Genomic DNA, 25153 nt, shown 5'->3' with positions numbered 1-25153 from the left:
GTTTAGCCAGATAGGCAACAATTTGCTTCATGTAGCTGTGGAGAACAGGAGTATGGGTATCCTAGAATACCTGTTAGAGTTTCAAGTAGAAACTACATAATGCAGGAAATCAACACGGAAGCAAAATGAGTTGGGATGGGCAAACACGAAACATGGCCAGCAATGAGAACAAGTAGGACAAAATTGAAATACTCCAAAATCCAAGACATGAGGAATTTTTTAATTTGTGGTATTTGCACTTTAGATGTGCAAAGAAAGGTTTTCCTCTTTTCTTCCATTGTAAAGTCTGTGAGATTTAAGTTGTATCCTGTTGTTCATGAAGAATTTGTATTTATAACCCAGAAATATTTTGTAAAGCCATACATGTGACTGAACAAATTCTAGGGTAATTTCAGTCTGTCTTTGTTAGTGTTATGCCAAAAGTAAGCCATGGTATGAGTATCTTCACTGCTGCCTTCTCACACTGCAAAGGGTTTGCAAAAAATTTTCATGAGCTCAGCTGAGTTTATGCTGATTATGTCACAGATTTTGAAACAGTTTAGTAGGTGCAGTGACCATGAGTGAAGTTTGGAGGAACAGTAGTTAAGCAGACTGTTAGGCACTTCTTGACATACAATTAATGGCAAACAAAGATGTTGACTAAGACTCTGACAAGAAGACAGGAAGCTGCAAAGGCAGAAGGATTCTGCAGTAGCTAACACTGATCTCCCAGGTCTGTATCTATTCTAACCTGTGTGTCCACAGCTGAGTCCCCCTATACCTTCATTGTTACTTACACTGCTGAGAAATGACTCAGCACCAGCTCAAGAACCAAGTTCAGTCTAGGCAGCTGATAAAGTGCTCTACTCCAGCTAAGTCCAGACCTGACCCAGGCTCTCTGCCCTTGCAGATGCAGCAGATGAGGGCAGCACTATTGTGAACTCTGCAATGGTGGTACAACGTGCAGATCTCTGTCTACCTCAGCTCTGCTTTGTCAAAACTTGACTAATGGCAGGTTTCTTCCCAGCACAGATGATTTGATGACAAATATGTTATGGATTGTCAGGCACCTAGATATTGTGGTGATAGGGACTAGAAATAAGGAGAACCTTTGGATCTTACATTAATTCACAGTGCAGTTTGCCTAAGTTATATGACTGGTGCATTTTCCTTGCCCATTTAATAATGTATGTGTCTTAGGTGATGCTTTCAAAACTGGCTCATGTATTAAAATGCTTTTTTTTATTGTGCCTGTTGAGTATCTAAGTAAGATTATTCCTGCTGCTTAGAAACTCTCTTCCTAAAATGCACAGAGCTGTACCCTAAGAAAAATAAGAAGCACAAGAATAAAAGCCACAAAATGCATACCACAGAATTGTAATTATTATGATATAATAGTTACTTCCCATTTGAGTACCTATTGTCTAAAGAAGAGGCAGATGAAAAATCTGGGTCTCAGATACAAGGCTAAAAGGTACCATTTTTTCTAACACCTCTGGCCATGAATTTCACTTGCTTATTCCTAAATTGAGCTCATTACCTGTGTTTGTCTGCTGTACCTTCTTGAAAAAGATGGGAAGTTTTGCTCTGAAGGCTGTGCTTTGCTGGATTGCTCTAATGGTGGATGACCTTCCCTGGTAACTTTATTTTTGATTTGGATCTGGATTCAGTTATGAGTGGGTGGGTTTCATTTTGCCCTTCCCTGCTAGATTAAAGAGCCCTCTAGTTACCAATATTTATATTTTACAGAGGCACTTATATGCTCCTTTCAATGCAGTACTTTGGATTTTTGATAAAGTAAAAATATGAGTTCTCCAAGCCTCTTTCTCTAAGTCATTTTTCTACTGCCCTTGAATACATTTTGTCTGTTTTCTGCACACTCCAATTTTTCACCTGTATTCCCTTGTCAATCTCTCTAATGCCTGAGTGTGATTAAAACAGCCTTCCATCCTCCTCTGTTCATATACATGGCAGTTTTGTAAGCTCCTCTGCCACAAGAGATCAAGGAGAATTGCCTGGCCACTGTGACCACTAAATCCTTTTCACAGTTACTATTCTTGGGATGTAATCTCCATGCTTATACATGAAGCTCTTTTGTTCCTCTTTGTTTAATGCATAATATCTTTTAAAAATGTACATTTTTTTTTGTTAGGTCCAGCTCACCAACCATCCTGGCACATATCACTATATATATATATATATATATATATATATATGTATATACAGTGAGGCATTGGCCCCAATGAGAGTTGCAACTTTTGCCATCTTTAGATGAAATGTTGTTAAGAGAAATATTGATACTGGGCTCATACCACCCCAGCTGGGGCTCCACTAAAACATCAAGTTTATGAGTGATTTCACTTTGAGGATTTTTTCTTTACAGTAATTTATCATATTTTAATCACTTAATGTACAAGTTCTTGAACCTGATTTTAAGATTAACTCTCTGCAATACATCATGAAGCATTAAAACAAACACCTCAGAAAAGTCTCTTTCATTGATGTTATTTTTATCAACTAGAACTTGTGGTTTCCTCAAAGAAGTCTACATGCTTTGCTTGCCACGTCTCTGGAGAGCCCCGCTGGCTTCCACAAGTAATCATTCTTATTTTTGCAGCATTTACAAAGTGTAGCATGATCAATATCTTTAAACTGTCCCCTGGAAAACATCCACATTACTGAGACAGTGCAGAGAACAAAGTCAGTGTTACGTTGCCTTTGTTTGTGTCTTCCAAATGAAATCACCCAGAGGTTGTAGTTAAAATGAATGATGGATAGAGCAGAAGGGGAAGAGGTATATTTAATTTCATTAGGTGTTGCTCAGTTCCTAGTTTGTAATTGGTTTGTCTCTGCATAACAGTCACTATACACCACATCTAAGGAATTTTGCCTAACATGGAAAATTGTGGCTTTTTAAATATTACAACTTTGGTCTTTCTTCTGTCTAAGCACCACATTATTTGTTAATGGTCCAAAAGCAGCACACCATCATTTTAAACCATCATTTTAAACTGTGTAAAGAAAGTATTTGTGAAAATGATAGTGAAAAATGGCTGCTCTTACGATCTGCCCTAAGAGCTTTGTGTAGCCAGGAGGAAGATGATGCACTAATAACACTTCTGGAGCAAGAAAGAAGTGAGAGTAATATCTGATAGGCATCCAGCTGGGTTGTCTCACTGCATTGCCAGTATAGCTTCTTCCTTTTTTTTTTTTTTTTTTTTTTTTTTTTGTATGGTGTCCTGTTGCTGTGGATGCACAAGGTTACAGGGAAATCCTAGCCCAAGACTTCAGCCCAGTGGAGTGGGACTGGTGCATAGAAATTGCTGAGCTAAAGGAGAAATGACCTATTTCAGACTTCCAGTGGCTGTGTGTCACACAGAGGATGCTTATCTGCTTATCTGGTGGAGCTGGGAAACTCCACACCACTTAAGAATAATAGGCATCCAGGTAGAGGAGGCACCATAGAAATCCCCAGGTAACAGAAATAACTGGGAGGCCATCAACTATTTTTATCCCTTTTATAACTGTTCCTAGATACCTGAACCTACATTCCAATTACTTCTGCTTGGCTATCAATGCAGAATCAGCCCCCAAATAAATTTGATTAGAAGTCTATTAAAGAACATTTGACTGGAAAAATCATTAGCAATTCTCTTTGCTATCTGTTCCATTCAGAGGAGAAGGGTAGTTTGGTTGGGGCCTTGGCTTAAACTGACTAACAGAATTTCTTGTCCAAAGAAGTAAATACAGATATTTGAGAGTGTATCAATAGCAGTGCTTTATTAATTTTTAATAAATTGGGATAAACTGCAGTCGATAAATTCAATGTTTGCTGCACTCTAAAATGTCACAGAAGGGATAACTTGGAGTTCTGCTGTCTGATTCTCTGAACTCCAGGTTGTGCTTCAGGGGTCTGTGTTTCTCTGCTGAGCATGGCAGACTGTCTGCAACACCTATTTTTCTCATACAGTGTGTAACTGTAAAATATATCAGTATGTGATGAAATAATGTAAACCAGTAATTAAAAAGGAGGTCTCTGACAACAGGGCTTGAGTAGTTTATTAAACTAGAAAGCCATTAAAGTAGTGCCTATATATAGCTATGCTTTCTAGGAAAAATTGATCTGTACAATGAGATTAAGGGTTTATAACATTTTAGAACTCTGGTGTTAAGAGATGACAGAATAAACAACTAAAAAGCATCTACAGCTGTCTTATTTGCAGCAGCCTGAAACTTTTTTTGAATTTTACCTCAAATGGAAGCTGCAGGAGGTCAGCCCCTCCATTTGCTGATCTGTCCACATGAATGAAGGCAGTAACAGGGCACCACTCTTGCTCCTCAGGTTTGAATTGTGCTCTCAAAGCAACCTGATGTCTCTGTGAGCTAGAAAGAGACCTGGTCCTGTCCAAGTCATGGACATACAGCATTCACAGACAATGCATGAACAGTAATTCTGAATGCTATGGAAAATTAAATAAATGAGAATAGGCTTAAACTGAGGAAGGGGCTTCAGTTAGTTCAGTTTGTTCTGACTCTCAGATCCTGTGGCCTGTAGTGCTGAGCATTAGGAGTCATGTCCTTTTCCAGGAAAACAAGGGTCATTAGACTGGAGAAAAGTGATACCTTCTAAATTTATGTCCCTGTCTCAACAAAGGGATGAGTACCAGGTAATTTTGGGGAAGGAACAAGAATCTCAAAGAGTGTAACATGCAATTCATAGGAAAATCAGAAATATGTTTAATTCTTTGGTGGTGAGCCACAGGTTTTTATCAGCTCTGCCATATATTTAATAATAATCCTAACTAATATAACTGAGTTATTCTTGTTAACCACATAAATATGCAGTCTTCCCCATTTATTTAAAACCTTAATCTCTTGATCCTGGTAATATCTTCTGGTGATGAGATTTGCAGACTGATCATGCACAGATTTAACTGTCTGCTCCATAATGTGAGAGCAGGATCCAAATATTGTCTTGTCTGGACAGAGGTGGGTTCAAACTTGCCAAATTTTCTGCTTATATTACAGCCCATCTGATTTTTGCTTCCTGTGTGCCTAGAGTTTTCCAGACACATGGAAGAAACTGCATTAAATAGCTCCTATTTTCTGTAGGGGTTTGTGATATCATTTTTCTGACCAGTTGCCTCAGCTATGACTTGTTGCAGAGAGCACTGTATTGAATGACTTTTCACAGCAAATCCAGGCTGATTTAAAGAACATAGAGAGGAGGCTGGTCCTTGCTATTTATTTTGAGAATGGGGTACTAAGAGGATCTAATTAAATCTCCCTGTCTTGAGAAAAATTCTGCAAACTGGAGCATTTAAGTGGCTTTGTTTCTTTGCTTTTGCTGGAAGCTTCATAGACTGAGGTGAATGGCCATAGGTACAGCAATAAGAACCACATGGTGAGCACTGTATTCTGCTTTGGGCCAGGAAGGTTGGAAATATGGTCTGGTAGTTGGACCTTTGTGTGTGTCCTCTAACCCAGTGTGTCAGCACAGCAAGTTCAGCATTGTTTCTATTCCCCCAGCTGAGATAGCAGTGCAGACAATGTGTGTCTGTTTCAGAGCATTACTTTAACTGTCTAAATTGCTTTGAGACCATGAAATGTGCATATTATCATTGTTCTTCCTCCAGGAACATGGAGTGGTGCTACCATCATCAGTAAGGCAGGTCTAGGGCAAATGCCTGCTCAGTTAACTCATAGGAACAACTACAGGTGCACATGGCCCACACCTAGCAGCATTATTTTTAAGCAGTGAAAATGGAGTAAAAGTGTGCAACAGATTCATCACTGCCAATAGACTGCAGCACATGGCCTTCCACTGAAATTCTTTTTGTGTGCTATCTTATCAGCTGGGAAGATTTTTATAGAAATTGAAGTTTGTTAATCTGTAATAGAGCTCTGTGCAAATAAAAAGAATTATCCAAATTAGGATTTTAGATTTTTGCTGGACAGGGCTTTAGTAAGGAATATATTTTAGTAGCTAGGCAGGAAAGGGTCCAGCAACATAACTGGTCTTAGCTGTTTTAGGTCAGAAGCTGTGCTCAGACCTTGCACAAAGCAGAGAATGGTGGCAGTGGAGGGGGAGCAGGTGGGTACTCTCTTATTGTGTGAAATTTGAGTACAGAACTGCATTCTAGGTTAGATGGCAAATCAATCATATTCTAAAAACAACACTATGTTGGAAGACGACCTAATACTTTTTTTTAACAGCATTCGTTCAAGAATTTTTAGTACTTTGCAGTCAAATATATAGTGGTCCTGAAATTATGTGGGATTGAATAACTGTACTCTACAGAAAGAGGAATTACCTAACCCAGTCATGAAATGCAGACATCTCTAGGGCAGGAAGGAACTGACAGGGCTCCAGCACCATGCAGCAATGACACGGGAGAGCAGAGAGGCTGGCAAGCCCTTTGTCTTTTTAAAGGAAGCAATGAGACCACTATTCTCAGCACACAGCAGGTGGGACAGTGCTTCTCAAGGTCCTGTTTGATAGATTGATGCACAGTCACAGTGACTGGTCTGATTCTGAAATAAAAAGGTTTGACCCAGCTATGAATCTAAGCTCTCATTTTTGGGTGCTGGACATTAGGTATTTGATTCCTGCTGTCCCTCGAGACTGGCAGCATGTGCTCTGTGGCTCTCAGTATCCTCTCTCCAGGCTGGGCAAGTGCTCCTGGGTTGGTTCTGGAGTGCAGTCTGTGCCATTCAAAAGTGAGGATCACATACCATGTCCATGCAGTTGCCATCTGTGGCTAACACTGGCAGGTTTGAATCCTTTCTGTACAGCAAATGAAATAAGATCATGTGCAATTCAGCTGAGCAAGCCCCTTCCTTTCCAGAGGATAGGGGGTGTTCTTACACTGCTGAGTCTTGCAAATGAAGTCTTCAGGGAAATGATCAACAGCATGGAGTACTGTGAGATAGGAGCTTGCTGAATGATTGCTGCTTACAGGAGGGAGAATTGGTGTCTGCAGCTGTAGGCTCAACTTAGTGGCAAATGATGATCTATTAGAGGGAAGAAAGAAAAGCAGCCTGGTTAACCCAGCTGAGGTTGCTATTTTTTAACAAGTTTCCTTTTCTGTTTATGGTATAATATAATAGACTTTCTTCCCTTGGAGTCCAGTGGGTGCCAGTCATTGCTCATGTCCTCTCCTCTGAGGTGGCCCAGGGCCCAGGGCAGGCAGGCTGGTGCACGTGGCTCACTGGGGCTCTTTGGGTGACCCTTGGGGCAGGTGGCTCTGCAGCCTCTTGCATTGCCCCTGGAATTGCAGACGAATCCCCCACCTCCCTTTTCCTATGTGTATTGTGAGAAAGTTCCTGCCTTATGTGGCCTCCTCCAGGAGATGCTCAGTTTGCCTGATCTCCACTCCACAGATCTCTGGATATGAGGCTGTAGGGAGAAACAGAGACCGTGTCTCTCTCTAATAACATGAAGGTGATTTTCTTAACAAAACAACAACTGCAGCCTTGTGCTGCCACCCCAGCACAGTGTGGGACAGCAGGACCCCCACACCTATGGGAACTGGCATCTGGAGGGAGCTGCCTATTGGTACCAGCAAGTGGTCAAGCAACTGGGACTGGGAACTTGCTGTTTCTATTGGCCTGGCCTGAAAGAGAAACTCCTTCTACCATGGAAAATCCTGAGCACACAATCCTCTGGGAGGCAGGAAGTAACAGCCTGTTGAAGCATTAGATTCTTTGACCAGCCTGGTCTATTAAAGAAAAGTTCCTGCTGTTTTCCTGCTGGCATTGGTTTGAATTATAGTGCAGACAGACCTGCTGTCCTTCACTGGAGTTCGTGTCTGGCTAATGTTTTGAAAGCTGCAGCATTACTGGGAAAATAGGTCAGAAGTACCATCGTGGAAAGAGGGAGAATTTCTCCTCCAATCTAAGCAGAGCACAGAAAGAGACACTTGTAACTGTGACAAAATTGACCTGATGGATAAAATCCTATCCCACATCTGTGAAGGGCTACATTTAGAGAAAAAAACAGCAAATTTGGCTTGCTCACGTAGACTTCTGGCTCCCTACAGCTGTGCACTGCTTGAGGCAGCAAGCCTCAGCCCAAGTTAGAGCTAAGGAAGGTGCATTCCTGCTGCAATACAGGTATTTTTTTACTGTCCTAAAATTTTCAAAAACCCTTTGTCTCTGTCTTGTGTCCCTATAGGAAGAGTGCCAGAACTATGTCCGAGTGCTGATTGTTTATGGCAAGAAGGTTTTTACCTGTGGTACCAATGCCTTTTCACCGGTGTGTTCCAGTCGACAGGTCTGTTTTCCCTCTTTTACAGTGATGGAGAGGGTTGGATACATGCTCTGGGGAAGTCATTTGGCAGGCTATCATTGCTGCACACAATATGTTCTAAATGTAGCTCACTGAAACTGTGTTGGTTTTCTTCTTTGGGCTGCTTTGGGGCAATTAGTGTGTCTGAAGTTGGGAAGGAAAGTTCATGTTATGGGCAAGTTTGGTCTGGACAAAATGCTGCTCATGTAAACCTTGGGTGTGGCACTGAAAATGGGGAATATAGACAAGCTTAGCTGTGGGTACCGCCTGAGCTGAACATTTTAAAGTTTCTTTAAAATAAATGGCAAAACTCCCTTTGGATTCAAGGGAGGCAGGAACAGGTACAGAGAAATGTTTATTTGTATGTTTTTTAAGGCGGTATGTATTCAGGAGGTGTCTACAGAAGATTAAAAACCTGTGCTTGCACCAGGAGCACCTGATTACACCAAGGGCTTGGGCTTTATTGGCTGGGGAATCACCTTTTGTACAAAGCAATAGGATCAGTGAGGCTCCGAGACAACTTCTTACATTGGAAAATGTTGGCTGTAAAAATCAATTTTCAGTCATCACTAAGATTACATTCTCCTAGCTACCTGATTTTTAAAAATCAAGGATTTGCTCATAGGTACTCACGGGCAAACCAAATTCTTTATTTCATTAAGAAAGTCAGATGCTCTTTAAATTTTCTTCTCTCTCCTTTTAAATACAGGTAGGAAATCTCAGCAAAATCATTGACAGAATTAATGGAGTGGCTCGGTGCCCGTACGACCCTCGGCATAACTCGACAGCTGTGATTACATCACGAGGAGAACTCTATGCTGCAACTGTGATTGATTTTTCTGGACGGGATCCTGCTATTTACCGCAGCCTTGGAAATGTTCCCCCACTTAGGACAGCACAATACAACTCCAAATGGCTCAATGGTAAAGTCATGTGGGTCACATCTGAGCACGAGATGTATTAAAGTCAGCTTGACAGGCTTATAAATCTTTCTCTCTTTTTGTATTGAGATCCAGAGTTATGATGGGGAAGGGCTTCCGGAGCAATAATCAATGCAGCTTAGGAGACATTTTAAAAGAGCCTGGAATTATTTCAGAAAAGTTGATTTTGAATATAGAAAGTGGGTCTTACAGGCTACTTAACATCTATATGGTCTTGTGAGATGACCAAATACATTATTTTAACAAGAAAACCACTCAAAGATTTGAAGATCAAAATCAACATAAAACATCCTATTGTTGACCCAGTTCTGCAGAGTGATAGGCTCTTTACTTACACTGACTCAGCTGAAGATGCATGGCTTCAGTGCAAGATCACTCCAAAAATTTCACAGCACATTATGTTCCATGTGAGTCCATGCTGATAGGGATTTATAGTTATTAAAAGCAGCTCTTACCCCAGTGTGATAATACCCTGCATCAAGCAAGCTATAGAATTTCAACCAGAAATCCCTGCACTGAGTCCACACCTTCCAACTGGGATAAAACACTTCTAGTCTAAGTAGACTGTAGTGATGGAGACCCCAGTATTCCCCCTATCTCCTTTTACCCAGGTAAATTGACCAGATATTTGAAATTTTTCTATTAGATTTCAGGACCTTTCAATTAAAGATAAGAGCAGTGGGACTGTGCACTCTTTGGAGCTTAATAAGACTGAACTAGGCTTCTGCAGGCATACTGAAGTCAGTATGGATACCTGAAGTGAAAGGAAAAGGATGTCATCAGGAAAGACTGTGAATTAGGACCAAGAAGAATCATAGCCCGTATACACTCATTGGAAATGTTCCTCTTGTCTGTGCATAAATGCAAGATTCAGAAGGAAGCCACATTGGAACACACAGGGGAGTTTAAGGAAGACAAACAGTAGCTGAAGTTCTTGTATGTGACTGGAAAAACTAATGTGACTCTTGGATTTACAATCTTGTGCAGCATTGGTACATCAGAGTAATTTTGTCCTGTTCTGGCCACTTTTCAACGAGAAAACCTGAAGGTGATTCAGAGAAGAGCCATTCAGTGATTTGAAATTTGGAAAGCCTGCCTCACAGTGAGAGACTTAAGGAACTCAATTTATTTATCTTTCTGTAAAGAAGATAAAGGTGTGTTGTTCATGATGTGGAAGTACTTACATCAAGAGAAGATTTTGGAAAGGATAAAGTTCTTTAATCTAGCAGACAAGTCATGACAAGAACCTGTGACTGGAAGCTGAAACCAGATAATGTCAAATGGGAAAAGAAGTACAGGTTGCAGCTGGGTCAGTCTTTGGCATTTGAACAAGTCACTGAGGAAAGTGATGGATGTAAAGCCAGGTGACGTCCACTAAGATCAGATCTCCTTCGAAAGATGTGATCTCCTGTTAGTTACAGGATCTGATGGTGGAATTACAGGGTGAAATTCTCTGGTTTGTGTTAGACAGAAGGTCAGACTGGGGATCACAATGGTCCCTTTAAGGCTCACGGTTAGTTTGAAGGAGAAAGTTTGACAGGAGATGATTTGCAATGCCCTCCCCTCTGTACAATCATCTGCCTCCCAAATTTGCCTTGCAGCAGAAATGGCCTGCCTTTCTCTGTTCTCCTTTGACTCCTGGGCTGCAGCTTTAAAGGAATTCTGTACTTCCCTTTTTTCTTCTTCCTTTGAGGACTACTGAGAAATGAACATTGCAAGAACACCCTATAAAACCAACAGATTTGGGGAAGGTGGTTTTATTTGGTTGGTTTATTGGTCAAATATTATTCATTTGCCAAACTTTTAACAAAGAAACTTTTAGTATAAATGACTATATGCTTTAAAGCTTTTTTATATCCCCAATTAAAATATTTATTACTAAATCTACTAAACTCAAGGTTATTTTCAATTCTTGTGAAAATAATACTGAAAATTTTAGGAGAAAAAGCATTAAGGAGAGCACGTTTCACTACTGTCAGTCTCTGGCATTGTTTTATTTTATGGACATAAGATAATCTTTTGTGCCTAGAAACTGGAAAGGTTTCATGATAAAAGCCAGATGTGACAGTGCTGGGAGAGTAGCTTTAATGTTTTCAGTGCAGCTGTCTGGGGAATTGGGCGGATGCATGCAGCATATTTAACACATCATAAGGTCCACTTCAAAAGTGAATAGGTGAAGCAGCCCAATGGGAAGGCTTTATCTTGTAAAATGAGTATAGGTACAGAGAATAGTCGTGCATATGCAAAGTGTTGAACTCTGCTTTCACTGAAATCAGTAACAGCCTTGCCAATAAAATGGAGAAACAATGGGATCTTTCCAAAATCTGAAAAAGGTACTAGGTCTATATCCTCATATATCATTTTTCCCATCTACTGTTTTTATGTCCTCTGCTGACTCCAAACTCCCTGTGGTCCCAGCTTTGACAGGCTGCATAAATGGAGGTGGCAGTGCAATGCATTGAGCAAGTCAGTGACATGGATTGATTTCTAACCTATATAAATCTCCTCAAATGTTTGTTTTTCAGAGCCTAACTTTATTGCTGCCTACGACATCGGCTTGTTCACCTACTTCTTCTTCCGTGAGAATGCAGTGGAACATGACTGTGGGAAAACAGTGTATTCTCGTGTGGCAAGGGTTTGCAAAAATGATATTGGAGGGAGATTTTTGCTGGAGGACACATGGACAACTTTCATGAAGGCCAGACTGAACTGCTCACGTGCTGGAGAAATCCCTTTCTATTACAATGAATTGCAGAGCACCTTCTACCTTCCAGAGCAAGATCTGATCTATGGTGTCTTCACAACTAATGTGTAAGTTGCACTGGCTCTCCTGCCCTTCCTCTATCCCCAGCAGTCTGAGACTGACAATGTATTGATTTCTTAGACAGTTTGAGCAATCATTTTTGAAAGATCCTTTGGTAAATGTGAAAGAATAGATAGGTCTGTGTTATCCATCATGACAGCATAGCCTCTAGGACAGTGTTTTTAATCCATGGTTCACAGATTCCTGGAGTCCATAAAAGGTGACTGTGCAGTTTTAGGGTAACTTAATTTGATACCAACCTGGGTATTGACAGACTTCAGACTTTTTGTAGGGACAGTGCAACTTGTGTAGTTTAGAGAGATGGTCTAAAAATGACCCAACAGAAACACATTAATTTCCAGCCAGGCTAATTGCCTGGACAATCTAACACAATTGTGTGAACACTGGAGGTAGCCCATGAGATGTTGGGGAGGAAATAGCCACAGGTGCATACACATGGGAGAGAAGGGCTGGAAGGAGAAGAATAAGGCATATGGGATAACAACAGCCTAGATTGAAGACAACATCTATTGCATTGGAACAACACTGTAATAGCAAGGTCATGAGGAGCACAAGGCATTTAGCATTTCCAAGGCTGGGGGGGCTTTACCTCTGCTAGACTGTTTGAGGTCCACAAATCAAAAGCAGCATTGGAACTCTGAGGGGAAGGTATGATTTCTGATACTTCATAATCACCTCTTCTTGGCTTGATATTGAAAAAACTTGTAATTGGAATGATTTAGTATAGCTGTGAAAGCAGAAAGGAGAAGAGGAGTTAATTAAAAAATATATTAAAAAACTTATAATGTATATTTTTAAGTCAGGAAAACTCAAATAACTTTTTCTCTGATGCCTAAGGCTAGGATGATAAGTTTCAAGCTATAACCAGTCTGCATGGTATTGAGTTTCAATAATACATGTTCTCCAGGGGGGTGTTAGCCTTAAATGTAAACTAGAGAATGAAAATCTGAGTAGTTACTCCATATGGCAAATGCTCTAAGTGCCTTCCTCATGCTGGGCAGCCAGCTTCTTTGGGGTTTTTGTGTGCACTGCTGTACTGTCCAGCATGAATAGGGGCCTGTTCCCAGGGAGCCCACAGAAAACCAAAGCAGTGAAGCCCCACTGAAGTACGAACCCTTCTGTTTTAATGTGTCACCTGCTGCTGTGACAGGGCTTGAACTTCAGCCCTCAAAGTCACAAGGCATCAGCCCCAACTTCTTGAGCTAAAGCGCTGTTGGGCCTCACTGTGAGTCAACAGAGCCTGAATGTTCTTCCCCCTCTGTAAATTCCAAGAAATAGGTGAGTGTTTGGCCACCCTCATCCCTCTTCCATGTTTTGTTTCTGTTCCACGATTGCCAATGTCACCCAAAAGTGAGCCAGCAGAAAAGCAACTAGAAAAATTAAACATGATTGAGCACTGCACCTGCTCTGTAGACTGTGGACTAAGGGAAGATCTCTCCTCAGATTGAAAGCCACATGAGTCATTATTTAAAAACATTTAGAGGATATTAGCCAAACTTCCTGAACGTTAAAAGGAAATCTGGCTACAGCTTTGGGCACTTGAGCTGACCCTTTTTTGTTTTTGCAGTTGGAGAGGACTTCTGTGCCTGCAGTGATAATGTTTTATCTATCAATTTGTCCATTCATCCAGCCAAGAATGGAAGTTGAAAATGAGAAAACTATTAATAATTGTATTTATTTATCAAATTGGTGATGTTTTTGGACAATCAAGGGGGAGACATAGACTAGCTCTGGCTGGAACTGTTCTCTTCTGCAGTGTCCATCTCCCAAGGTTAACATGACATGTGATAAGTGTTACCTGTCTCCTCTGGGTACACTTGAGCATTCTTTGTATACCAAGGGTGTAAGATCTCTCTTATATCTTCTGAAGATAATATAATATGCAACATTTGTGTAATTGAAGAAATTAGTAATTGATAACAGCTGAAGTTAGATCAAATAGCATTCTGGGTCTACAACATGGTGTTCTTTTAAAAGCTCAAAGAGAAAATGTTCCAATTTGTCATCCAACTAGAGAAATAATAGTAATTATTCTTTAAACTTTCACTGGGACTTATATCATGCTGCATGAGATCTGCATACCAAAGAGGGTTAATTTATGCACCATTCCGAGTTTCTTTGTGATAAAATGCCAATGAAACACAAAACTATGATTTTTTCTGTTGCTGTTGTTTACAGGTACTTTTTACTTTGAAAGGTTCATGCTTAATGAATTTAGGGTCATCTTATAACAAAGGGGAATTACTGGTGGTGGTATTACCCATGTATAGATGTATTGCTTCATGTTATGTTATACCAGCTGAATCAGTAGAAAAAAGAGCTTTTGGGGGAAGCTGCTTATGAAATATTTAAGATGTTTTTATTAAAATTTTCTGGGAGGTAATGGAGACAATGTTAAAACCTCTTTGAACTTAACCCATTCTTTAAACCAGCTAGTTAGTCACAGGAGGTAGGAGGTGCGAATAAAGGAAATTGCACTTCATGCCAAAACACTGGGGCCAGCTGCACCAGTTGATGTCACTGGCTTGAGACTGGGATCAAACTTTTCATAAGGAGGGATGGGAAATATGCCAGGCCACAGATGGAAAAGAAAATGGTCCACAGATTTAATGGAAAACCTCTTTCGTTTCTCTTTTCCAGCAAAGAGAAAAGGCTAAACTATGAAGTCCTTAGCAGGGCCCTAAAAATGTTCTTTTTTTTTTTTTTTCTGAGTATTTTCATTAGACTAGTGGAATTTTATTCTTTCTTTTCCTTTTTCATTTTCTCCCTCATTGTCTTTTTTTTTCCTGTGTGCGCCTCAAGGCATTTAGTTGTCATCCATCATTAGGTTTGTCTTAAGAGCTGCTGTCTGTGAGCATGCACTGCATCAGCAGTGTTCAGACAAAAGTGGAGAAAGGTTTGCCTGGCGTTGCTTTGACATGTTCAAAGTGAGCTACTCCATCATTCTGGGGGATGCAAGGGGCAGGGGGGAGCAGAGAATAGGAAAGCAAAGCAGGAAGTTCTTCCTGATGTTGTATTGCTAGGAAGAAATATGCTGTGAAAGAATCTGTTCTTCTGCTCTCCAGCCTAGAATGGTGAAGAAAGGCTTTTTTTGTGTGTGCAAGAGAGTGTAATTATTGGTTTAGTTTAAAAAAAAAAAAAAAAAAAGTGTTCTTTTCAGGGAATTCAAATTGCCTTAATTAGCAGAAAGATACATACAGCAGGGCTTGGGTATTTAAAAGGCACCATGACAAATCAGTCTCTCATGCTGGCCCTATTTTTAGTTTTATTTTGATATCTTTTTCTCTAAACCTTGCAGTTTTCCTAAAAAAAAAAAAAAAAGAAAAAGGAGTGAGGAAAGGGAAGAACTGGGAGCATGTTTGAATTTCAGATCATCACTTATCAAATGTCCCTTGGGTCAGTTTTGTTGAGGTCACCATCTAGGAAGTGCCCTCCAACCCTCTTGAGGCAGGAGGAGAGGAGCTGGCTCAGGACCCTGCAGAAATGGGTTCTCCAGGACTGAAATGGAACAGCAAAGCCAACTGATCTGTGTGCAGTGTGACTGGGCAGCCCAGTATCTTTAAAACACATTCCTTTCCAAAGAGTCCTTCCCACAGCAGCATTTCCCTCACCGTGCTGTGCCTCTCCTGGCTGAGTGTGCTTGGTGAACAGTCTGCCCCAGACAGATCCTGTTCCCACCTGGGAGCACACAGAAGTGAACTGTGGTCATTGAAAACAGAAGTTTTCATGAATTACCATGACCTTTTGCATGCTGAGCTGCTGTCAGAACCAGCTGGTTTGTCACTGTCACCTTTTCCCTTCCACTGCATGTATATAAATATAATATTAGGTGATATATTTTATAGCTGAAGATTTCAGAAATCTGTAGAAAGAGAATTTCACCTTGAGAAACAACAAGAGATCAAAAATTTGTTGGTTTGTAATCAATAAAGGTAGATGGGTCGTTAAAAAATAAAAATAAAACCAGACACAAATAATCCATGCAAATTAAACTGTATTCATCTTTCTTGTCAGAACTGCTTCTGTGGCCCCTAAATCTCTGACATTTTAAAACCAAACTTAAAATTCATTCTCAAAATTGTCACGCAAGTCATCTGCATTTTACACTATTTATTTATTTATTTTTACTCCCTGTGAGATTGGTATCACTGTACATCTACCTAGCAATTTACATGTATTTTATTTGAGTGGAGTTTGATGTCTGTTATGATGAAAATGTCAATGTTCTAATGATTAAATTGATTTTTTTTCCCTCCCCTTTTCCAGAAACAGCATAGCTGCCTCAGCAGTGTGTGCCTTCAATCTGAGTGCCATTACTCAGGCATTTAATGGCCCCTTCCGCTACCAAGAAAACCCAAGATCAGCCTGGCTGCCAACGTTAAACCCCATCCCTAATTTCCAGGTACTACTGTTGCCCTTCAGTTTACTGCAGTCCCTTTGATATTCTGTTACTTCAGTGGGCTCATTTGTGTAGGACTCATTTTTCCAGGTAGACCCACAGTACAGATAAATTGTATTTCTCCACATTTATGAGTGTTTTAGCCTGTGGAACTCCTTGCCAGAGAATTCATGGCAAAAATTGAATGGTTTAAAGAATAATAAGAATGTTATGGGTTTTTTAGAATAAGAGATAATTTAAATATTTTTTGCATTTATCACTGGCATGTGTACTCTGTGACATATCATGTGAGGGTGTGATTCTCACAAGAGGACATAAGACATATCCCTACTAGAACTGGGAAGGACTGAAAGCTGTAGCTGGACAAAGTCAAACTAGAATGGAGACAACCTATATTTTTAAACAAGAAAGATAATTAACCACTGTGACTCTGTAAAGAAGTGATGAATTTTCCATCACTTGATAGGGCCTCTAAGGCTACCAGTGGAAGATGGATGACTTTCTAACACGTGGTAGCTCAGCCAGAAGCCATGGACATGTTGCCACAGTAACTGGTGAAAGAGACACATAAGGATTGCCACAGGGGTTCCTACTCCTTTTAAAAACCTTTGAGTTTATAAATTAGCAACTTTCCAGGACTATCAGTTAAAGCAATTTTGAAAATTATAAAACAGCTTCAATTGCTTTATCAGCAGATCCAGTCAGTGTGGGGCAGAGTATGTGTGGGACAGCCCTGATAAACCTGAGTCTTCCAAAGCATGAGCCCATTTTACAGCTCAGCCTCTTCCCAGCAGGGGAATCCTGGGGAAGATGGATTTGTCTTCCTGTCCTTGCTTCCCCACGGCAAATTCTTTCAGCCTGATTTTCTGAATCTGGCTCTCCTTTATTATGGCAAATGTGCTGAGGCTGCCTGCAAGTGCCATCTGCCTTCAAACTGGTGAAGGAGCTTCCAAAAAAGAAATCTACAGTCGCCTGAAATCACAGCAAGAGCAGATGGGAGACAGGTCCCTGCTGCAGGCAGGGACAGCCTTGTCTTCCTGCTGAGGAACCTGATTTCTCTTGGCACCTGACTGAGGATTCCTGCCCATACAAGGGGGACAGGTTTGGCCTCTTGATCACCTCTCAGCTTGGTGCACTCAAAACCAAGAAACAAAGCCTCACTGAAGGTACAGCCATGCCAAACATAGACAGGTTTTTGTTGTTCTTGATTGTTTTGTTTTTTAATTTTAAGGGAATATTAAGGCAAACTGAGAATCAAAAACTTTCTGTCCCTTGCTAGGCTAACCCAGAAGGAATAGTAAAGGACTTTGGAAAGGAACAGTAAAGGACTTTGGAAGACATTTCCAAGTAGTGAAAAGCATCAGATAAAATGTGGAGTATAAAGATTGCAAGATGAAAGAAAAGGTTGAGAGGAAAATAAGGAAAGGGAAAAGAGGTATATGGTAGACAAAAGGAAGATTGCAAGAAGAGATTAAGATGTTTTTCAAGTACAGAAGGAACAAGAGGTCAGTGAGGAGCTTTAAGGAGATGACAAGGGTAATTTAGTGACAGAAGAGGCAGATATTGCAAAAACATTAAATTAATTTTTTTGCCTCAGTGTTCAGAAAGAAAGATGAGGGAAGCATGCCAGAAGTTTTTTTTCTTTTCAGAGAGGAGGGAGAAATACTGAAGGATGCAGAGGACCAGGACAGTACAGATAATCAGGAAATTAGAGCAAAACAACATTAAAGCAAACCAGAGGGATGCTGCATCAGCACATGGGCTGCCAATAGACCAAAAGAATTATCTGTGACATGCTGAGAACAGAAAACAAAACCAACAATGACATTCCTGCCACTGGGACTCCTTTTAGGTGATGCTCTAGAAGGGAAAGTGAATGGGAAGAAAAGCATCCAAAGGAAGACAGTGGTGTGAACCAGGAGTATAGGATACAACAAAAGAGAGAGATCTAAGGATGTAATCTTTAGAATGTGGGATGAGTCATGAACTAAAAAAAAGAGCCATTGCAATAGAAAAAAGGCATTAAAACCCACCTGAGGGCACATTAAAAACCCACTGATGTTTCCTTTGTCCGGCTGTTCAGGAAGACGTTTTGATTAAAAAGTGACCATGTTCGTAGGTTATTTGAGAATTAACATAACTGTGTTCTAGTTCACACAACCTCTTGTGTAAGGCTTAGTACACCAGCCACTGGAATCCATATTTACTGTGTGAACGTGTGCTAAATCCCTGACAACCCGTTTCAGCACATAGTAGGAGAAGGGCTGCATGGTGTACCTGGGAAAGGCAGCAATACCACCAAGGGTTGCTGTGATGCACGTGGGAAATTCGTACACTGCAGCTCAACTGCTGTAAATCAGCATCATAATTCTCAGTATTCTGACTTTCCTTCAAGGAAAGCCCAAACACCTGGACCCAAAATGAAGAAAAAGAAATGTGTGGGATTTTATTTCTAGTGAAATTGCTCAGGTGTGAGTTTCATTTAGTGAGTAGTGAAGTTGTTCATAGACTGAATATAGGACTTGGAAGAATTTAGTTGTACCACTGTCTCCCATGGTCTTGAGAAGATAAATAACCAGTCACCCTGCCACCTTTTGGAGTAATACATTTTCTGCCCTCCATGCATGGTATTGTGGGGAAGAGTGAGATCCAGCCTCAGCTATTGACATGGGCCAAAAAACTAGCACTGGATTTTGAAAATGCTGAGTTCTAGAGATTAATCTAAGATGGAAACTCAGACCTCAAAATGCATTGTCCACCTGGTAGGACTTGCAATGTTTAAAAGACACCAGATGAGCTCTTTTTCTCCCCTGTTCTCTCTGGACAAGGGAATTGAGTCCTGTTTCAGTGCCTCCCTTGGTGCTGGAGGATGAGTAGTTATGGCTTGGTCAGGAGAGAAGAGTGTGAGGTGTGGTGTTTGTGGTTAACCTTCCTTGCTTCAGATGCAGCTGAGGGGCCTGTCCAGAGGGGAGCACATCAGAGAAAAGGAGTGTGGCAAGTTTGGTTCTTTGATGCAAAACTAGTCCATTTTCAGGTTTTTTAAACTCCAGGTTTTGTTCATTGTACAGACTGAGATGGCAGGTAGAGTCTGAAGATTGTCTGAAATGTTTCAAGGATTTATCACCACGAAAACTTTTTCTCCACTGCTACCTTTAAATCTTTCTACAGCTAGTTTTAATTCTTTCTTTTTCTCCACTGTTTGTTAAAGCCTTTTTCCCTTCTGCTGTGCTGGTTGAGGGTATCACAAGGAAATGAAACTCCACATTGCTGGTCAGTGGACCACCCAGGAGAAAAGTTTTCAAAAGAGTGGGCTACTGGCCAAATCTAGGCTAAAGACCTATGATCAGGCTACATGCCTGATCCTGTGACTCACACAGACCCACCTCCCCAGGAAATGAACAGGACATGAGTTTCCATGCTGGGCTGGGGAGAAGATGCATATTCTGAAATTCAGTCTTCTGTATTTAGTGTGGGACGCTGAACGATGACAGCCCTAATGAGAACCTGACGGAGAGAGTCCTGCAGGACGCACAGCGCCTGTTCCTGATGAACGATGTGGTGCAGCCTGTGACTGTGGATCCCTACGTGACGCAGGACAGCATCCGATTTTCCAAACTGGTGGTGGATATTGTCCAGGGGAAGGACACTCTCTACCATGTCATGTATATTGGAACAGGTAAGAACATGAGGGCTTGAAGCAGCTCCTCCTCCTTGCTTGAAACCTAGCAGCCCTGAGAGCTCAGTTGTGAAGTCCTTACACAGCTGCCATTCAACATGATTTTGGTACAAAACCTCATGGAAGTTGTTTGCCTGAGTAAATTAAAAGCAGGATGGAGGACTTCAGGCAGAGTCCCAAGTGATCAAACTATAAATCTCCACTGTGTTTGAAAAGAACAATAATATTTTTCTCCCTCCTTATAAAAGCATGTTTCAACTAATCAGGCTAACAAATAACCACAGGGAAGAGCAGAGGTCGCTGGAGTTCTCTGTGGTTTCATGCACGTCAGTTGCCTCGGTGCTATGACAGACCTGTCTCTGAATAAACAACAATAATGCATAACCCCCAGGCTTGCCCAGGGATTCAATTACTTCTTTCTTTGCACTTCCACATCCCTACTGGAATGTGACTCCCAGTGCTTTCAGGAATGGGCATGCACTGAAGTTTAAAGCAGATAGGGAAGCTAAGGCAAGTGCTTTTTTGTGGGAGCATAGCAAGCCAGTGGTAGAATTAAGTGTATGATTTAGTCTCTTGATTTTGACTTCCATCCTCTAATTAGCAGGACATATTGCCTTTTCTGAAAAGCACAGGTATCTTGGATAAGTGAAGATGATGAAGAAGGACAAAATGTTACAAATGGTTGTCTTAGCCCATATTTGTACTAATGATAGAGGTTAAATTAAATAGTTTGATTAATCAGAGCATATGGCCAGCCTCATGGGTATAATGTTGTCATCCTCTACTGCAGAAGCTTTGACTTTAGAATAAGATGGATTGCTTCCATAAGTGTTAATTTAATCTCACATCTGAATGCAGAATCATTGCCTCATTCTCATGTTTAGGAGAATGGACTTTTAAGACTGTGTCATAATTTATCTAACTTTTACCACCACCTATTTCAAAAGTGATCATCTTGGTTTATTATTTATATGTTCTAGCAACACTCCCAGTATGGGAAATCCATGAACATTGATTATGATGAGAAGATTGTACTTAAATGGAAATACAACATGGTTCTGCCAATATGATATCTTGATATTTAAAGTGAGGAGTCCAAGCTACAAAGCCATATAGAAAGTTGGAATACTTCCTACCTTGTATCATTAGTGTAGAAAGGTCCAATGCCATAACCTTAACTGCTTACTCATGTTTGCTTTATGTCCCTGGTTAGTGGTGGCTGAAGAGTAAGATCTGCTGGAAATGTTTAAATGTGAAATGCTACAGTGCCAATACTAGCAACATGCTCTAACCACCTGAGCTAATCTCAGGGTCAGCTCTTCCCAGAGGCAGCCCTGAACACAAACCCAGTCCTGAGACTAAGCCCAAACTTAAGTCTTGTTCCACATATAAATGAAAGGGAAACTTCACATAGCAGCCAATCTCACCACTATAAATTGCTGGGCTTTGGCACCAATGCAGAAGTTACTGGAACAGAAGGATTACGTTTCAGGAACAATCAGGTGGACAGACCTCTCGGGGGTTTCAATGAAAAGTGGTGTGCATTAATCTCCCACAGTTTAACAGATCTTTAAATTGTTTAGGTAAGAGCACTATCAGCACAAACATGTATGTTTCTGTGTATGCACACCTCATGCTGTAACATCCCTTTGTCAAACTGGCTTCTTCCAGGAAGAGGATCAATTAGGTCTGTGACCCATGCAGTCATTATGGAACCTCAGAGATTTCCAGCAGGGCTGCTGCATCTGTTATCATTTGTCATGATATCAAATCACACTGATCTGCTCCATAAACCAATAGAAATACAGACTCAAGACACCAGAAATTATTCTTGCCATCCTGGGTCACCTTGCTCTGTAACTCACTGCTAATGGGACCAGACTTCTCTGCCTCAGTGCTCCAGCTGGGAAAAATTGCCAGGTACTCACTCTCCAGATGGTTCACATCCTTCTGAATTCCCATTTAAGTGCATTCTCAGGTGGTTCCTGCTGAGGATTGTAATGATGTGGTTGGAGCTCTCTACCATGGGCAGCAGGTGACCCAGGACTAGGTTAAACGAGCTCTGTAAAGATAACATTAGTATATCACTCTTTAGGCAGGTATGAAATGAAGTCATTGCCTCCAAGATTTACTTGTGCCTTGTTTCTTTTTCTATTAGAGTATGGCACCATCTTGAAGGCCCTTTCTACCACTAACAGGAGCCTGAGGAGTTGTTATTTAGAGGAAATGCAGATCCTCCCTGATGGACAACAAGAGGCAATCAAAAGTCTCCAAATCCTACACAGTGACAGGTCACTCTTTGTGGGTCTAAATAATGGAGTGCTAAAAATTCCTTTGGAGAGATGCTCCATGTACAGAACAGAAGGGTAAGTAAATTTACAGCTCTAATATATACCACTTCTGGTTAAAGAGAAAAAGCACCAAGGTAACATGTTCCAGTCTGATTGGGTTTAGATTTTTGTTTCATCAATGAGAGACAAAAACCACTGCTGAAGTGCATCTCCTGATAGATGCATGCATGCCAGGAGCAATGAGGATAAGCAATTTTTTTTGGGTAAATGTTAATTAGTCCTCCTCAGAAATTAATCAGATGTTTACCAAGGAAGACCTTACAATATTTCCTTCTTTTTTTTTTTTTTTTTAAACTTCATATTATAGTGTTGGTTTTATTAAGTCCATATGTTTTCCTGGTGGTTCTTATTGGCAGAATGGCTGAAGGTTTCTGAATTTGGGTTGCAGCCAGCCTTTCCTTGCTTATCTGAGTGATCACCTCTCAAACATATGATGAGGCAGGGCTGGGCTGTGTGGCAACTTGTTATTGCTTTTGGAAATCAATAGTTCATCTCAACTATTTGTGACACCTGGATAGATTCTGTGCCTTGATTGTACCTTATAAAGAGAGTAGGAAAAACGACTTTTCCTAATTGTCTGCCTTGGCTCCAGAGCAGTCTTCCACAGAAAACTGTAGAAGGTTTTTGCATCCAAATGGTGCCTCTCCATCATTTAAGCAGGTGAAAAAGTGTGATAGCAACTGTTTGAGACAAATGCTCAAATAATCTCACCAGGTGCTGCGGGCATTTACTTGTTTACATCTCTTGAAAATACTTTCCTTCTCCTCTCATGCTTTTGCCTTGCTTTCCTCTGTGAGAGTTTTGTGTGAAACTGATGTCCTCTGTGCTAGACAAGAGGAAGGATTTTGTTAGCAACATTTAAACGGATTCCCTCTTCCATGGCCTACTGCAAGATGTCCCTCTTCTCTTGCCAAAAAAACTGATAAAGAAAATGTCATCATAATCTTATTTTCAACAAGTAGAGTTTGTCTATCAGCTTGTACTAAATCCACGTGTGTCTAAAACAGACAGACACAAAAGTGTTTACTAAGAGAAAACCACAGCTGGAAAATGCCATCCTTAGCCCTTAAAAGCAGAGATTTTAAAAGGTAGAACATAACAGCTGTCCTTTTCAGGCTGTCCTGTGTAGTCTCAGTCTGAGAATATTTATGTGTGTATACATATATATGATCCAGTTTCAAGATAAATGAGTTCTTCCTTCCCTTCCCTAATCTCGAGTTCAGCTTTCCAGTAATTTATAGATGCTGTCCAGTTTTCATCCTGCCCAAGTACTTTGTATGACACTTCCATTAAAATTCAAATGTTGGAGGTTTGTTGAATTGCCTTAAAATGGGGCAAGCAAGAAAAAAAACAGTGACTGGAGAGCAGATGGGTGGGGTATCTCACAGGACCACCATATTTAGGTCCTGGAGGCTGCAGAGCAGCCTTGTATAAGCTTATCCCAGCAAAACAGAAACCAAAAATGCTCACAGAGCTTCCCTTGCCTGCTGGTGACCAAAAGCAACCTCAGTTTCATGAACTGTATGGCACTGAGTCCTGGCTGAAATTACTGTGAACTTTGTATACCAGTACTGTTTTTTTCCTAAAACAAATTTTCTGGAGGCAGTTTTGAGCGAAACAAGAAAATAGCCAAGTTCTTCAGGGCTGAGAGACTCAAATTTTGCCTCCACTGGGCTAGTTTCATGATAGAAATCAGCAAAACCCAGCCACAAGGCAATAGCAAGGTACATGAGGTAGGGTCTCCTGTTGCCATGGTGGGATGTGATGTGGCAGGGCAGAATTTGCTGAATTTGAGTGCTGACCATTGTGTACATTGCAAAGGATCCTTTGTACATGAGTCTTGTGGGGGGATTGTACATGTAGAAAAAGGAAGGAAAAAAGAAAAAAATGTAGGAAAGCCAAGAAATTCCATAATTTATTTATTTGTTTGATAGGATGTTTATGATATTATTATAACATTTTAGGCTAAGCAGTTTTTTGGGAGGATTTTTTGTTTGTTTTTGTTGTGGGATTTTTTTTGTTTGTTTGTTTGTTTGTTTTTCGGGGGTTTTGGGATTTTTCTGGTTTTTTGTTTTGTTTTTGTTTTTTTCTAGGAAATTATTCAACTGCAATTTTTTTTCACCTGCAGGTGTTGAAACCTTTTCTCCCCTTAGCATCCTGGCTATGTAGGTGATAAGTCAATTTGACCTCCTTTGTATTTCTTTCAATCCTGAACAGTATCAAGAAGGATATTTTAATTTCCTTCAGTGCATTCCACCTGGCACTTCTCCTGGGCTGTGATTTATTGCTTATTGTTGTGTCTATATTTAATACACGCCAATATTCAGCCACTATGGGAAGAAGGGCTCCCGCCCCTACAACACTCCCTGCTTACTTTTTTGTTGTGCTGTGACTTCGTGACTGGCACCCTCGAAAAGCTCTGGTTTCAGCAGCTTTTATAATGTAATTGTTTTGGTAGGGCGGCTCGGGAAGCTTGGAGGTGATGGAGAGAATTCGTGCCTCCCAGGCAGGAATACCACATTGTTAGTTGTTGGCTCTGCCTTCTGTTATCAGGAAACTTTTCAGCCTTTTAGACCCTGGGGGCTGATGTGGGTTTGTGATTGCTGATACAGAGCTGTTGCCTTCAACTTGCCTTCCCCCTCCTGCCTGGAACAGGCAATCGTGTATCGAGAGAAAATTGACCCTAGCATTGA

At 40.8% G+C, this 25153-nt stretch overlaps 1 protein-coding gene across 4 annotated transcripts in view; it reads left to right on the top strand.

Annotated features, from left to right (window-relative positions):
* Positions 1-25153, top strand: part of SEMA5B (semaphorin 5B) — a 257508-nt gene that overhangs the window by 183070 nt on the left and 49285 nt on the right. For all 4 annotated transcript variants that reach the window (XM_056496469.1, XM_056496470.1, XM_056496467.1 and 1 more), the window contains exons 8-13: positions 8156-8254; positions 8979-9192; positions 11736-12021; positions 16301-16436; positions 19902-20109; positions 22268-22475. In XM_056496469.1, the coding sequence (XP_056352444.1) occupies positions 8156-8254; positions 8979-9192; positions 11736-12021; positions 16301-16436; positions 19902-20109; positions 22268-22475 (1151 nt within the window). The remainder of the gene's footprint in view (positions 1-8155; positions 8255-8978; positions 9193-11735; positions 12022-16300; positions 16437-19901; positions 20110-22267; positions 22476-25153) is intronic.

Source organism: Oenanthe melanoleuca, chromosome 7 (assembly GCF_029582105.1).
Source record: "Oenanthe melanoleuca isolate GR-GAL-2019-014 chromosome 7, OMel1.0, whole genome shotgun sequence".
NCBI lineage: Eukaryota > Metazoa > Chordata > Aves > Passeriformes > Muscicapidae > Oenanthe > Oenanthe melanoleuca.
The sequence above is the reverse complement of the archived record's forward strand: the minus strand, read 5'-3'. Positions and strand labels throughout refer to the sequence as shown.